Source organism: Pistacia vera, unplaced genomic scaffold (assembly GCF_008641045.1).
Source record: "Pistacia vera cultivar Batoury unplaced genomic scaffold, PisVer_v2 Contig978, whole genome shotgun sequence".
NCBI classification, from domain to species: Eukaryota; Viridiplantae; Streptophyta; class Magnoliopsida; order Sapindales; family Anacardiaceae; genus Pistacia; species Pistacia vera.
The window spans coordinates 320,266-337,566 of NW_022196865.1; the positions used below are offsets into that span (position 1 = coordinate 320,266).

General features: G+C 25.8%; 1 protein-coding gene across 4 annotated transcripts; it reads left to right on the forward strand.

The window, feature by feature from the left end:
- Nucleotides 1-1,075: 1,075 nt before the first annotated feature.
- On the forward strand, nucleotides 1,076-15,844 carry LOC116121405. Of its 4 annotated transcripts, none has more exons than XM_031407363.1 (9): nucleotides 1,076-1,170; nucleotides 1,263-1,292; nucleotides 1,593-1,636; nucleotides 1,759-1,803; nucleotides 1,939-1,983; nucleotides 2,131-2,169; nucleotides 2,291-2,335; nucleotides 2,584-2,630; nucleotides 15,641-15,844. In XM_031407363.1, exons 1-9 carry the CDS (start codon nucleotides 1,167-1,169, stop codon nucleotides 15,666-15,668), a joined length of 327 nt encoding a protein of 108 aa, XP_031263223.1. In that variant the 5' UTR covers nucleotides 1,076-1,166; the 3' UTR covers nucleotides 15,669-15,844. The 4 variants fall into 4 exon arrangements, with proteins under 4 accessions (XP_031263223.1, XP_031263222.1, XP_031263225.1 ...); XM_031407362.1 differs by lacking the exon at nucleotides 15,641-15,844 and adding an exon at nucleotides 2,742-2,947; XM_031407365.1 differs by lacking the exon at nucleotides 2,291-2,335.
- The last annotated feature ends 1,457 nt before the right edge of the window (nucleotides 15,845-17,301 follow it).

Here is a 17,301-nt window from a genome sequence, read left to right on the forward strand (position 1 = left end):
AGTGGCTTGAGATGAGTAGAAGTGATTTTGCTACAAATTAAAGTTTTATATGGCTGAGGTGTGTTAGCAAAATTTCAAATGTTGGGGGTTAAAAGAAATAATTCAAAATTTTTTTTATTATTATATTAATATTTAAAAAGGAGGGTAATTGAGTAATCTATATAATGCACTCACCCATTTATCCTCTTAACCAAACATATTACTCACTAACTTATTCGAATAAACCAAACACACTTTTTAAACATTCACAATAATCTTCAGGATAATATATCTTTTCATTAATATAATATCTCCTTATAATAAAATATTATATAACCCAAATGCGTCCTTTGATACGGAAGAAATGAAGGGAGGTTTAAGCTGGGATTTAGTTTAGTTTAGTGTGAGAGAGTAAGAGCTAATTATGGGTTATTTTTTAGAGTAGTGCTACAGCCACAGACGATAGTGCATCGAATTTATGCACTAAATAACCTGATAAAATCCTGATTGTTGATTAATATTAAGTTAAAATTAATCAACGATCAGGATTTAATTACGTTATTTGGTGCATAAATTCGGTGTATATGGGAAGTTAATTAGAACCAAATATGTCGAGAAGCAAAGATAGATCACCAATACACCTAGGAGTTGATGGAATCCAGTCAGAAAGTTTGTGGTGGAGGCCAGCGCAAATTTGGAGATAGAGAAGTCAAGGCAGAACAGATATGAATTTCAAGCTTTCTAATAACAACTTTGACTTGAAGTAGGCCTGAAATACCACGACGTAATGGTGCATTATTATTCTAACTTCTACGAAAGTTGATTTAAACTGTTGGATAAATCAGTTGCATTTTAAGATATTACGTTATGCTTACGTGTCCCAACCGCTAATTCTGATCGAAAAAACCCCTGTGACACCCCAGTGATTAGCCCCCTAAGATGATAACGTAAGCATAATGTAGATGATAGCCATTAAGAGGTTACAGCTAACCATGGTTATAATCATCATAATTAGCGGTGACACGTCACGCTTTAATCAGACGGCTCTAATTAACCACCCATCCTCTGTAATCAGGTGACCTCTTGTGCTCTCTCCCTATAAAATAACCCATGATTTGCCCTTACTCGCTCACACTAAACTAAACTAAATCCCAGCTTAAACGTGCTTCATTTCTTCGATATCATCAATGGGTAATCTCTTGTGAGTTTTTTTTTTTTTTTTTCTATTAATTTTAATTTTTCTCTTAATGTTATTCTTTTCGTTTCTTTGATTTGTTCAACAGGAGACAGGAACCGTGACATCCGAATCGCAGGTTAGTTTTTCTTCTTCTTCTTCCTTTTTTTTTTTTTAAAAAAATATTGATTTCATTAATAAAGATAATTAATACGAAGAAGAGTTTCAGTTAAATCTAGTTTAAATTTATTTATTTATTTGAAAATAATTTCTTAATCTAAAAAAATAAACTTTTTTTACAAAATAAAAACATATGAACTCAGTTCAATTATAACAATTTTACATAAAAACATTTGAAAGTTTTAAGTCCCAAACTTGTGAGTTTATGAGGAACTTCACTTATGAACTCAGTTTAAATACTCTTTTTTAATCTCTCTAGGCGGCACTCAGCGGGATAACCAATCACACCATCCCAAGCATCAAGTAGGTTTTCATATTTGGATTTCATATTTATGAACAGGCATCTCCTGATTATTTCTTTCGTTTTGTTTTGTTTAAACTTAACTTATGAACTCAGTTTAAACATTCCTTTTTAATCTCTGTAGGTGGCTCACAAGGATATCGATGACAAGAAAAATGTCGTGCAGCATGTAAGTCTTCATATTTGGATTCCATATATGTGAACGGGCATCTCCTGATTATTTCTTTTGTTTATTTATTTATTTATTTTTTGTTTAAACTTCACTTATGAACTCAGTTTACATACACTTTTTTAATCTCTCTAGGTGACAAAAAACAAGATGGGCCAGGATAACTATATCACGCAGAAAGTAAGTGTTCATATTTTGATTCCATATATGTGAACGGGCATCTCCCGATTTTTTGTTTTGTTTTTTTTTTTTAGTCCCAGACACAAACTTGTGAGCTTAAACTTCACTTATGAACTCAGTTTAAGTACTCTTTTCTAATCTTTCTAGGTGGGATTCGATTACGAAGTCGATAAAGTCAAGCAGAATGTAAGTGTTTATATTTGGATTCCATAAATATGAACGGGCATCTCTGATTATTTCTTTTGTTTTTTTTTATTTAAACTTCACCTATGAACTCAGTTTAAACTTTCTTTTTTAATCTCGGTAGGTGGCAGACAACGTGATTGGTGACAAGAACACTTACATGCAGCGTGTAAGTGTTCATATGTAGATTACATATATATATATATATATGAACGGGCATTTCTTGATTATTTATTTATTATTATTATTTTTTTTTCTCTTGATGGATCTTCTTTTGGAATTACACAACATCCACCACCCACTAACAATTTTACATAAAAACATTTGAAAGTTTTTGGGTCCTAGACAAGAACTTATGAGCTTATGAGAAACTTCACTTATGAACTCAATTTAAATATTCTTTTTTAATCTCTCTAGGTGAAAGCTGAGGGTAATAGGGAAGGAGAACAGATTCCAGCGGGCGAGTAAGTGTTCATATTTGGATTCCATATATATGAACGGGCATCTCCCGATTATTTGTTTCGTTTAATCTTCACTTATGAACTCAGTTTAAAACTCTTTTTTAATCTCACTAGGTCCTCGGATCGAATGGTGACAGAGTAAACACTCTGTTTTAGTCTCTCTAAGTGCTCAGAAGGAATGGTAATAGACGGGTAGTTACTTAGAATATAAATGTCAGAATAAAAGATAGGGTACGAGTTAGTGGGATGATATGTAAAATACTTATCTGCAATGTAAACAGAAATACAGATAATACAATAATACAAATAATACAATATTGATAGGCTATAAGTCAAGAATTACCTTCAGTCAAAACTTTCTATATATATATTATAAATTAATTGACACTTTTTCAAGATAGTTTATAGCATCTCACATGGCTAAGAATTAATTTTGGATCTCTTTAATTAAGTACATTTATTATTTTTACTATTCATTTTTAATGTATAAAATAAATTAAAATTAGCCATTATTGAATATTGGTTATAAAAGAATAAAAGGAGATTCTTTATGAGTTTTTGAGTTTAAGTCTTCTAAGTTTTAATATAAGTAACTGTTGAGGTTTTTATTTAGTTGATACTTTCAGGGCTTTAAACATTAATTGTAGTACGTACAAGTTAAGGTAAACACAAATTGAAACTTTAAATAATAAAATTATGACTTCGAAAGCGTTTTATTTTTCTGGTCTGAATTTGTTAAATGAAAACACTTTTTTTTTTGTTTTTTAAAATATATAATATATATGTATCGAAATTAACAAATTCAACTTAATAATTAAAAAACAAAATTCCCATAAGTAAAACAAATGCGTGCGGATGTATCTTTCTTAATGCTTGAAATGGAAGATTTTGTAAGATAGAAAAGGTCAAAGATATGAAAGTGAAATGAACTCAACTTGATATATGTGTATAAATTTGAAGACAAAATATCAAAGTTCTGTAGTGGAGACTTGTTGAACATCACCATCTTAAAAATCGTGTAAAATCAAACACTTTTCCCAATCCATTTTTGCCCAACTCTTGGGTACACACTAAACATACACGTATATGCATGAAACATTTGATGTATATATTAATTAGTACGGTTACTACATATGTTTAATTTCTGAGGGCTAATTTCTTCCTCTTTTAACTGCTTTTATATATGAGTGATGCTATGGGTTTTAATGGATGAGTATTAATATGTGTACTAATTAAAACATAGTATTTATATTATGTGCATAATATGGGTATTATATTTTAATTAGTATATATATTAGTACTCATCTATTAGTACCCAAAGTATTATTTTATTATATATATATATATACGTCTTGCATGCTTTATACTCAATAGTACACCTGTCATTGGAATTTTGCAATTTTAGTAGTGAAGAAAGAATCAAAGAATAACTGGGGCTGATGACTAAGTAAATTTTCAAAATCGTAATAATTGTTATTTGACTAGGAAATTCCATGTCTTTATTACGTTGAATGCTGGTTCCTTGGGTTCCGAAATGGCACGGTTTTATAGGAACCATTGAACAAACCACCATGGGCACCTCAGCTAATACATCGATCTTAAAAATATCTGTCAAAGTTCCTGTAATTATCAGGAAAGAGTTTTGAATTTAAACATCTTTTTAAATTATATACCAAAAGCCCTTATTAAATCACTTAATCACCTAAAAATATTTATAGATTGTATGTTATTATTAAATCACTTAATCACCCAGAAATATTTATAGGTTGTATGTTAGTGAACAAACAATAATGAGTTGTTTCCAATTATTATCATTAAAGTTTTAAAAACTTTTGATAGACTCAGTCCCACTCCATCTTTTATTCATCGAATATCTTAAATATAAACCATCCTATTAGATTATTCTATCCTAAAAAATAAAAAATATGTTTTAATATTGTTTAAATTTTAATCATATTCTATTCAACTCAAAACATTAAAATTATCTTTCTCAATAAACGTTTATAAATTAACAAAAATACTCTTACTTATCAAAGTCACTATCATCCGTCAGCAGCCACTATCATTGCTAGCTGTCGTCACTGTCACCTTCAGTAGCCAATGTTGGGATAACACATGACCAATTAGATCTGATTGATCATGCATTGATCAGAAACAACTAAATTTATAACCAAAGATTTAGCCATTGCCAATGACCATATCTTAGTTGGTCATATTCTGGTTGTAGATTAGATCTTTTTCAGTTAAATCTATGATAGATCTATCTAAAAAAGACAAGATTGGTGTACAACTGGTCAGATTTAGCTAGTATTACACCATTCTGACGACTGATGACCATCGTGCTGACAATTGATTGAGTGAGTAGGGGATAATACAAATATTTTAAAAAAATATTTTTCAATGATATATCAAACACATCTTCGAAATCCTACCCTATTTAAAATAGGATTTTAGAAATGATATTTTAGAAAGTAAACCAACCGGAGCCATCATTATTATAATAAAGAACATTGTTAATATTAATAATTCAAGCTACTTATTATAACATAATATTTTTCATAAATAGCTACATATAACTGATAGACCATAGCGGTCCTTTCACATTCTCTTGGGTAAAATTCTATAACCTAGCACCGTCACATAACTAGAATTTATAACAGCAATTAATTAAGTAATTTGAATTGGGTCCATTTGATGAACCCTAAGCACATGTACAGTCTCTTCAGAATGTCTCTTCAACGTCAATATCTATGCATGAGTAAATATCAAGCTTTAATCATTCTTTGGGTTGTCCCTTATATATGATTATATCACATTTATACTTTCTTATGATATGGTAGAGATGAGCGGTTCCAGGTACCCTGTATTTTTTAGAAAAATCAGAATCAGAATCGCACAGTGCAGATTCCAAAAAAAAGGAATCGGAACCGGAATCGCATAGTACAGATTCTTCAATTCAAGGAACTGGAACCTAAAATACAGGTTCTGGTTCCTTTCCAGGGTACCCTGTAAAAAATCAATATCCCCCCTATTAGTTTAAAAAATAACAAAAACACCTTATAAGTTTACAAATACACTCCTAACAAATTTTCATTATTAATTCATTTGTGTCAAATGTAATTCATAACCTATAATCTCTAAGCAACACTTGAATTGTTAATCATTTAATTAAGTATTGTAATATTGTTTATAATAGAATGTTATAATTAATTAAATAATCATACCATAAATTTATAATATAATGTTATAATTAATAAAATTATAATAATTTGATTAAGTATTGTTTAAATTAGTAAATTTCTAATGTTTATAATATAATGTCATAATCAATTAAATAATCATTTAATTATGTAATGTTATATTAATTATATGATTATACTATAATAGTATAATGTAATGTTATAATGAATTAAGTAATCATACTATAAATCTATAATTTAATATTATAATTAATTAAATTTCAAATCATTTGATTAATATACTAATGTTTATAATGGAATGTTATAATTGATTAAGTAATCATATTATAAATATATAAGGTAATGTTATAATTAATTAAATTTTTAATCGTTTAATTAAGTAATGTAATAATATAGTAAATTAGTAAATTACTAATGTTTATAATGTAATGTTATAAATTCATAACTAATTATGTAATTATGTAATCATTTAACTATGTAATGCTATAATTAAGTAAGTGATCATAATATATAATGTAATATAATAATATTATAATTTAATTGAGTAATTATTTAACTATAATGTAATGCTTAATTAATGTTTATAATGAAATGTTTATAAGGTAATGTTATAATTAATTAAATTTCTTATCATTTAATTAAGTATTGTGCTAATGTTTATGTAGTAAATTAGTAATTACTAATGTTTAAAACATAATATCATAACTCATAATCAATTAAGTAATCATTTAATTATGTAATGTTATATTAATTATATGATCATACTATAATAGTATAATGTAATGTTATAATGAATTAAGTAATCATACTATAAATCTATAATTTAATATTATAATTAATTAAATTTCAAATCATTTGATTAATATACTAATGTTTATAATAGAATGTTATAATTGATTAAGTAATTATATTATAAATATATAAGGTAATGTTATAATTAATTAAATTTTTAATCGTTTAATTAAGTAATGTAATAATATAGTAAATTAGTAAATTACTAATGTTTATAATGTAATGTTATAAATTCATAACTAATTATGTAATTATGTAATCATTTAACTATGTAATGCTATAATTAAGTAAGTGATCATAATATATAATGTAATATAATAATATTATAATTTAATTGAGTAATTATTTAACTATAATGTAATGTTTAATTAATGTTTATAATGAAATGTTTATAAGGTAATGTTATAATTAATTAAATTTCTTATCATTTAATTAAGTATTGTGCTAATGTTTATGTAGCAAATTAGTAATTACTAATGTTTAAAACATAATATCATAACTCATAATCAATTAAGTAATTATTTAATTATGTAATGTTATAATTAATTATATAATCATACTATAATGTAATGTTATAGTGAATTAACTATTAAATAATCATACTATAAATTTTTAATGTAATATTATAATTAATTAAATTTTTAATCATTTAATTAAGTTTGTACTAATGTTTATATAAAAGTCAATTAATTAAGTAGTAATCAATTAATGTAATGCTATAATTAATTATACTATAAATCAATTAAGTAATGTTATAAAATTATAATTAATTAAGTAATCATTTAACTATAATGTAATGTTATAATTGATTAAGTATGATATTTAACTAGTAATTAAATTTATTAATGTTTATCAATTTATCATATATAATTAATTAATTACTAATTTATTATAGATATACTTAGAACTTGATAATTGAAGTAAATAACTAAATATATTATTACTCAATCAAATATACTATTTTATTCAAAAATAATTCTTTTAATAACATTAAAAATGTAAAACACTTTTAATTGGATCATAATTCCAATTATTCACTTAATTGATCAAAACTTTAATATTAATGTATTATAATATATTAAAGCTTTTAATATGGTGTAATTTATATGTAATAAGTATAATTGTATTCGTATATTTATTTAATTAGGTTATTCTAAAAATTTAATTTTTTCTATTTTAAATTTTTTTATATGTAAAATAATAGAAACTCCCCCATTATTTACAAAATAGGTTCTAAACAGGTTCCAAAAACAGGTTCCAAAACAGGTTCCAAAACAGGTTCCAAACAAGTTCCAAAACAGGTTCCAAAGCAGGTTCCAAATAGGTTCCAAAACAGGTTCCAAACAGGTTTCAAACCGGGTACCCCCTACAGGTTCCAAACAGGGTACCCTTTTTACAGGTTCCGGTTCCTCCACATGCAAAACTGGAACCGGAACCGCACAGTAGCGGTTCCAAAAAATTGGAACCAGAACCTACCCGTACAGTGCAGGTTCTGGGAAGGTTCCGGTTCCGGTTCTTACCCCCGGTTCCGATTCTACCCGCTACCCATGCTCACCCCTATATGTTGTCAATAATTCAAAATTTGAATGAATAAAGTTCACTAGATTAAGTGAATATGATTATAAATTACAAAAATATTAGGCGTGCAATCCAAATTCATAACATTTTCTTACAACCTTAATATGGTAGCAAAATTAACACTACCACATAAGTTCATTTTGATTAAACATGAACTATCGTTTCTAAGGAATGAACGGCCATTCCTTAGGGATGAACAACCGTTCATTTATAATGAATAACTGAGAAGTAATATATGAAGAATCTCGAATCCTAATTTTTTTTTTCTTTGGTGGTGTTTCATTTTCACATGCACTCTAGCAAATTTTGCTCCACAGAAACTCTAATATTTTATTAAGAACTGAAAATTGTCCTCCTTTCTTCATGATTTAGGCCAACACAACACATCTTCCCTTAATTTACTGCAAACAATATTGTTAAAGTGGAAAATATATTCAGTGGGTCACACTATACGAGGATCACTGTGATGGTGTATTTTGGTGTCGGGAAATTATTGTTAAGATAAGCGTTATGCAATAACATACCGAAGTTTTTTGGGGCGTTGCCGTTAATGTTTTTAAATTATTGTGATGTGTTTTCAGGTTGGAACGATGACTTATCACTTATGTGCGTCGGGATGGGCCCATTTTCTAGCGGTGTGTATACCTAAAAGTTTGTGTAAAAATTATAAGTAATGCTACTGTCATCGAAGGATGCGCATTGAATTCGTATACCGAATGACGTGGCGTAATCCTGATTATATTAATCGACGGTCAGGATTACGTCACGTCATTCTATGCACATCCTTCGGTAACTGTATTATTTTCCAAATATTATTACACATAAGGAAGATCTTGAAAGATATGAAGTTGGAACAATGTGATCCCACAATAATCTTTTGTGACAATAAATCAGTTGTTGCAATGGCCAAGAATCATGTTCTTCAAGGTGGAACAAAGCACATAAAGATCAAGTTTCATGTGGTTAGAGAAGCCAAGCAGAGCAAAGAAGTTAAGCTCGTCCATTAGAGGACCGAAGAGCAAGTCGTTGATGTCCTGACAAAAGCTCTAAACGAATCCAAGTTTGAAGAACTGAGACTTAAACTTGGTGTTTCCAACAAATATATCAAGGAGGAGTATTAATGCAAGTGATATCTTGCTGGAATCATGTTAATATGTTTTGAATGCTTGGGCAATCTAAATGCTTTCAACTTGAAGTGTGCAAGTCACTACAAGAAAATTGACATTCTGTGTCTAGCAAAATTAGAAGTAAAAAGTCACATTTAGACGCTAAATCATTTTTCGCGTCTAAATTTGGTAGTCGCTCCTTAGTTGTAGAAAAATTTTTGTTTAGACGCAAAATTTTTTTTTTTTTTGCGACTAGCAAAATAGTCGTTAAATGCTGGTCAAAATAGTCCCCCAACTTAGACACTAAAAGTTCAAGGGCAATTTGGTAAAATTGTATAGTGATTAATCAATTAGTTGCAAAATGTATGTTTTAATGTCTAATAATTTGTCGCGAATCCCACAAAAATTAGACACCAAAAGTGTAAGGATAATTTCATTAAAGGTTTTCACAACTATTTTATTAGTCGATGAATGTATCTTTTGATGACCAAAATTTAGTGGTTAATTGTAATACTTTTAGACGCTGAATATAAAATCCAAACGGTTTTCGCGACTATTTTATTAGTGACCGAATGTATCTTTTAATGACCAAAGTTTAGTAGTTAATTATAATCACTTTAGACGCTGAATGTGGAATCCAATAGGTTTTCGTGGCTATTTTATTAGTAGTCGAATGTATCTTTTGGTGACCAAAATTTAGTGGTGAATTATAGTAATTTTAAACGCTGAATGTGGAATGCAATTATGCTAAATTACTTTTTGGTACTAAAAAATTTCCAATGCTATATACAACATTTCATCTATCACAACACTTTTAAAAGATATCCAAAAATAACAACATTTTAATTTATACACTGCATTATATATAACAATATAATAATTTATCCTCAGTCAATCATGCAACTAGCACTAAACTTGCTATAACTTTAACTATTCTAATTAAACAAACACATTTCAGTTAATGCTGGTAAGATTAGCTAATAACAATAGTAATAAGAGTGATGCTATGGGTTAATGGATGAGTATTAATATGTGTACTAATTAAAACATAGTATTTATATTATGTGCAAATATGGGTATTATATTTTAATTAGTATATATATTAGTACTCATCTATTAGTACCCAAAGTATTATTTTTTATATATAATTATATACGTCTTGCATGCTTTATACTCAATAGTACACCTGTCATTGGAATTTTGCAATTTAGTAGTGAAGAAAGAATCAAAGAATAACTGGGCTGATGACTAAGTAAATTTCAAAATCGTAATAATTGTTATTTGACTAGGAAATTCCATGTCTTTATTACGTTGAATGCGGTTCCTTGGGTTCCTGAAATGGCACGGTTTTATAGGAACCATTGAACAACCACCATGGGCACCTCAGCTAATACATCGATCTTAAAAATATCTGTCAAAGTTCCTGTAATTATCAGGAAAGAGTTTTGAATTTAAACATCTTTTTAAATTATATACCAAAAGCCCTTATTAAATCACTTAATCACCTAAAAATATTTATAGATTGTATGTTATTATTAAATCACTTAATCACCCAGAAATATTTATAGGTTGTATGTTAGTGAACAAACAATAATGAGTGTTTCCAATTATTATCATTAAAGTTTTAAAAACTTTTGATAGACTCAGTCCCACTCCATCTTTTATTCATCGAATATCTTAAATATAAACCATCCTATTAGATTATTCTATCTAAAAAAAAAAATATGTTTTAATATTGTTTAAATTTAATCATATTCTATTCAACTCAAAACATTAAAAATTCTTTCTCAATAAACGTTTATAAATTAACAAAAATACTCTTACTTATCAAAGTCACTATCATCCGTCAGCAGCCACTATCATTGCTAGCTGTCGTCACTGTCACCTTCAGTAGCCAATGTTGGGTAACACATGACCAATTAGATCTGATTGATCATGCATTGATCAGAAACAACTAAATTATAACCAAAGATTTAGCCATTGCCAATGACCATATCTTAGTTGGTCATATTCTGGTTGTAGATTAGATCTTTTTCAGTTAAATCTAGATAGATCTATCTAAAAAAGACAAGATTGGTGTACAACTGGTCAGATTTAGCTAGTATTACACCATTCTGACGACTGATGACCATCGTGCTGACAATTGATTGGTGTAGGGGATAATACAAATATTTAAAAAAATATTTTTCAATGATATATCAAACACATCTTCGAAATCCTACCCTATTTAAAATAGGATTTTAGAAATGATATTTTAGAAAGTAAACCAACCGGAGCCATCATTATTATAATAAAGAACATTGTTAATATTAATAATTCAAGCTACTTATTATAACATAAATATTTTCATAAATAGCTACATATAACTGATAGACCATAGCGGTCCTTTCACATTCTCTTGGGTAAAATTCTATAACCTAGCACCGTCACATAACTAGAATTATAACAGCAATTAATTAAGTAATTGAATTGGGTCCATTTGTGAACCCTAAGCACATTACGTCTCTTCAGAATGTCTCTTCAACGTCAATATCTATGCATGAGTAAATATCAAGCTTTAATCATCTTTGGGTGTCCCTTATATATGATTATATCACATTTATACTTTCTATGATATGGTAGAGATGAGCGGTTCCAGGTACCCTGTATTTTTAGAAAACAGAATCAGAATCGCACAGTGCAGTTCCAAAAAAAGAATCGGAACCGGAAATCGCATAGTCAAGATTTTCAATTCAAGGAACTGGAACCTAAAATACAGGTTTGGTTCCTTCCAGGGTACCCTGTAAAAAATCAATATCCCCCCTATTAGTTTAAAAATAAAAAAAACACCTTATAAGTTACAAATACACTCCTAACAAATTTTCATTATTAATTATTTGTGTCAAAGAATCATAACTCTATAATCTCTAAGCAACACTGAATGTTAATCATTAATTAAGTATTGTATATTGTTTATAATAGAATGTTATAATTAATTAAATAATCATACCATAAATTTATAATATAATGTTATAATTAATAAAATTATAATAATTTGATTAAGTATTGTGTAATTAGTAAATTCCTAATGTTTATAATATAATGTCATAATCAATTAAATAATCATTTAATTGTAATGTTATATTAATTATATGATCATATTATAATAGTATAATGTAATTTATAATGAATTAAGTAATCATACTATAAATCTATAATTTAATATTATAATTATTAAATTTCAAATCATTTAATTATATATAACTAGTGTATAATAGAATGTTATAATTGATTAAGTAATCATATTACAAATATATAAAGTAATGTTAAATTAATAATTTTATTTTAATTATAATAATGTAATAGTATAGTAAATTACTAATGTTTATAATGAATGTTATAAATTCATAACTAATTAAGTAATTATGTAATCATTTAACTATATAATGCTATAATTAAAAAGTGATCATAATATAATGTAATATAATAATATATAATTTAATTGAGTAATTATTAACTATAATGTAATGCTTAATTAATGTTTATAATGAAATGTTTATAAGGTAATGTTATAATTAATTAAATTTTTTATCATTTAATTAGTATTGTGCTAATGTTTATGTAGTAAATTAGTAATTACTAATGTTTAAAACATAATATCATAACTCATAATCAATTAAGTAATCATTTAATTATATAATGTTATATTAATTATTGATATACTATAATAGTATAATGTAGTTATAATGAATTAAGTAATTATACTATAAATCTATAATTTAATATTATAATTAATTAAATTTCAAATCATTTGATTAATATACTAATGTTTATAATAGAATGTTATAATTGATTAAGTAATCATATTATAAATATATAAGGTAATGTTATAATTAATTAAAATTTTAATCGTTAAGTAATATAATAATATGTAAATTAGTAAATACTAATGTTTATAATGTAATGTTATAAATTCATAACTAATTATGTAATTATGTAATCATTTAACTATGTAATGTTATAATTAAGTAAGTGACATAATATATAATGTAATTAATAATATATAATTCAATTGAGTAATTATTTAACTATAATGTAATGCTTCTTGATGTTTATAAGGTAATGTATAATTAATTAAATTTTTTTATCATTTAATTAAATATGTGCTAATGTTTATGTAGTAAATTAGTAATTACTAATGTTTAAAACATAATATCATAACTCATAATCAATTAAGTAATCATTTAATTATGTAATGTTATATTAATATATAGATTATACTATAATAGTATAATGTAATGTATAAAGAATTAAGTAATCATACTATAAATCTATAATTAATAAATTCAAATCATTTGATATATATACTAATGTTTATAATGGAATATTATAATTGATTAGTAATCATATTATAAATATATAGGGTAATTTATAATTAATTAAATTTTTTATTGTTTAATAAGTAATGCAATAATATAGTAAATTACTAATGTTATAATGTAATGTTATAAATTATAACTAATTAAGTAATTATGTAATCATTTAACTATGTAATGCTATATTAAGTAAGTGATCATAATAATAATGTAATATAATAATATTATAATTTAATTGAGTAATTATTTAACTATAATGATAGTTTAATTAATGTTTATAATGAAAGTTTATAAGGTAATGTTATAATTAATTAAATTTCTTATCATTTAATTAAGTATTGTAATGTTATGTAGTAAATTAGTATTACTAAGTTTAAAATATATATCATAACTCGTAATCAATTAAGTAATCATTTAATTATGTAATGTTATATTAATTATATGATCATACTATAATAGTATATGGAATGTTAATGAATTAAGTAATCATACTATAAATCTATAATTTAATATCATAATTAATTAATTTCAAATCATTGATTAATATACTAATGTTTATAATGAAATGTTATAATTGATTAAATAATGATATTATAAATATATAAGGTAATGTTATAATTAATTAAATTTTTAATCGTTTAATTAAGTAAGTAATAATATAGTAAATTAGTAATTACTAATGTTTTAATGTAATGTATAAATTCATAACTAATTATGTAATTATGCAATCATTTAACTATGTAATGCTATAATAAGTAAGTGATCATAATATATAATGTAATATAATAAATTATAATTTAATTGAGTAATTATTTAACTATAATGTAATGATTAATTAAGTTTTAAGAAATGTTTATAGGTAATGTTATAATTAATTAAATTTCTTATCATTTAATTAAGTATTTAGCTATGTTTATACAGATAATTAGTAATTACAATATTTATAATATAATGACATAATCAATTAAGAATATTTAATTATGTAATGTTATAATTAATTACATAATCATACTATAATGTAAGTTATAGGGAATTAATTATTAAGTAATCATACTATAAATTTTAATGTAATATAATTAATTAAATTTTTAATCATTTAATTAGTTGTACTATGTTATATATAAATGTTATAATTGATAAGTAATTATACTATAAATCTATAACGTAATGCTATAATTAATATAATTTCTAATTATAAGTCAATTAATTAACTATTTAATTATGTTATAACTTATAGTCAATTAATTAAGTAGTAATCAATTAATGTAATGTATAATAATTATACTATAAATCAATTAAGTAATGTTATAAAATTATATTAATTAAGTAATCATTTAACTATATATAATGTTATAATTGATTAAGTATGATATTTAACTAGTAATTAAATTTATTATGTTATCAATTTATCATATAAATAATTAATTACATTTATTATAGATATACTTAGAACTTGATAATTGAAGTAAATAACTAAATATATAACCAATCAAATATATTATTTTATTCAAAAATAATTCTTTTAATAACATTAAAAATTAAAACACTTTTAATTGGATCATATTCCAATTATTCACTAATTGATCAAAACTTTATATAATGTATATAATATAATAAAGCTTTTAATATGGTGTAATTATATGTAATAAGTATAATTGTATTCGTATATTTATTAATTAGGTTATTCTAAAAATTATTTTTTCTATTTTAAACAATTTTACATAAAAACATTTGAAAGTTTTTGAGTCCTAGACAAGAACTTATGAGCTTCTGAGAAACTTCACTTATGAACTCAATTTAAATGTTCTTTTTTAATCTCTCTAGGTGAAAGCTGAGGGTAATAGGGAAGGAGAACAGATTCCAGCGGGCGAGTAAGTGTTCATATTTGGATTCCATATATATGAACGGGCATCTCCCGATTATTTGTTTCGTTTAATCTTCACACATGAACTCAGTTTAAAACTCTTTTTTAATCTCTCTAGGTCCTCGGATCGAATGGTGACAGAGTAAACACTCTTTTTTAGTCTCTCTTAAGTGCTCAGAAGGAATGGTAATAGACGGGTAGTTACTTAGAATATAAATGTTAGAATAAAAGATAGGGTACGAGTTAGTGGGATGATATGTAAAATACTTATCTGCAATGTAAACAGAAATACAGATAATACAATAATACAAATAATACAATATTGATAGATTATAAATCAAGAATTACCTTCAGTCAAAACTTTCTATATATATATATTATAAATTAATTAATTGACACTTTTTCAAGATAGTTTATAGCATCTCACATGGCTAAGAATTAATTTTGGATCTCTTTAATTAAATACATTTATTATTTTTACTATTCATTTAATGTATAAAATAAATTAAAATTAGCCATTATTGAATATTGATGATAAAAGAACAAAAGAAATTCTTTATGAGTTTTTGACTTCTAAGTCTTCTAAGTTTTAATATAGGTAATTATTGAGGTTTTTATTTAGTTGGTAGTTTCAGGTTTCGAACATTAATTATAGTGCGTACAAGTTAGGGTAAACACATATTGAAACTCTAAATAATAAAATATGATGTCGAGAACGTTTTTATTTTTCTGGTCTGAATTTGTTAAACGGAAACACTTTTTTGTTTTTTGTTTTTTTATATATAATATATATGTATGGAAATTAACAAATTCAACTTAATGATTAAAAAACAAAATTCCCATAAGTAAACAAATGCGTGCAGATATATCTTTCTTCAAAGCTTGAAATGGAAGATTTTGTAAGATAGAAAAGGTCAAAGATATGAAAGTGAAATGAACCCAACTTGATATATGTGTATAAATTTGAAAACAAAATATCAAAGTTCTGTAGTGGAGACTTGTTGAACATCACCATCTTAAAAATCGTGTAAAATCAAACACTTATCCCAATCCATTTTGCCCAACTCTTGGGTACACACTAAACATACACGTATATATATGAAACATTTGATGTATATATTAATTAGTACAGTTACTACATATGTTTAATTTCTGAGGGCTAATTTCTGACCCTTTTAACTGCTTTTATATATATATACGTTTTGCATGCTTTATACTCAATAGTACACCTGTCATTGGAATTTTGTAATTATAGTAAAGCCAAACCACTTACGCATACCCAAGATTTGTCGAAACAATAGTTGGTACCTAAAAGGTTTTAAAACGACAAATAGGTACCTTCCGTCATGTTCGTTAGTGATTTTCCTTTGATAATAGTGAAAAGACTAAAATACCCTTGAAAGTTTAATATTTTAGTTTTTTATAAATTTAAAAATTTCTAAAAAACCCCCTAGGTTTGCTAATTTGACTAAATACCCCAATATATAAAAATTTTATAAAATAACAAAAACATCCCTGCCACCGCAGTGCCAGATTCTGGCCACCACCGCCGGAATCTGGTCGAAAAATTGCATTACGACACAAACCCGTCGGATCTATGTCGTAACACGTAGATTTGGCATTTTCCGACAAGATCCGTGGCTGATCTGGTTGGAAAAGGCCAGATCTACGGCCAGATCTGGCTGTTGAGGCCGGACTCTTGCCGAAAAATTGTGTTATGACACAGACCCGTCGGATCTGTGTCGTAACACGTCGATCTGGCATTTTCCGGCCAGATCC

Bases quoted from the DNA above. Each gene is read 5' to 3' on its own strand.
- LOC116121405 (XM_031407363.1), top strand. The intron at 1,637-1,758 runs GTAGGTTTTCAT...TAATCTCTGTAG, and splicing joins CACACCATCCCAAGCATCAA to GTGGCTCACAAGGATATCGA. The intron at 1,804-1,938 runs GTAAGTCTTCAT...TAATCTCTCTAG, and splicing joins AGAAAAATGTCGTGCAGCAT to GTGACAAAAAACAAGATGGG.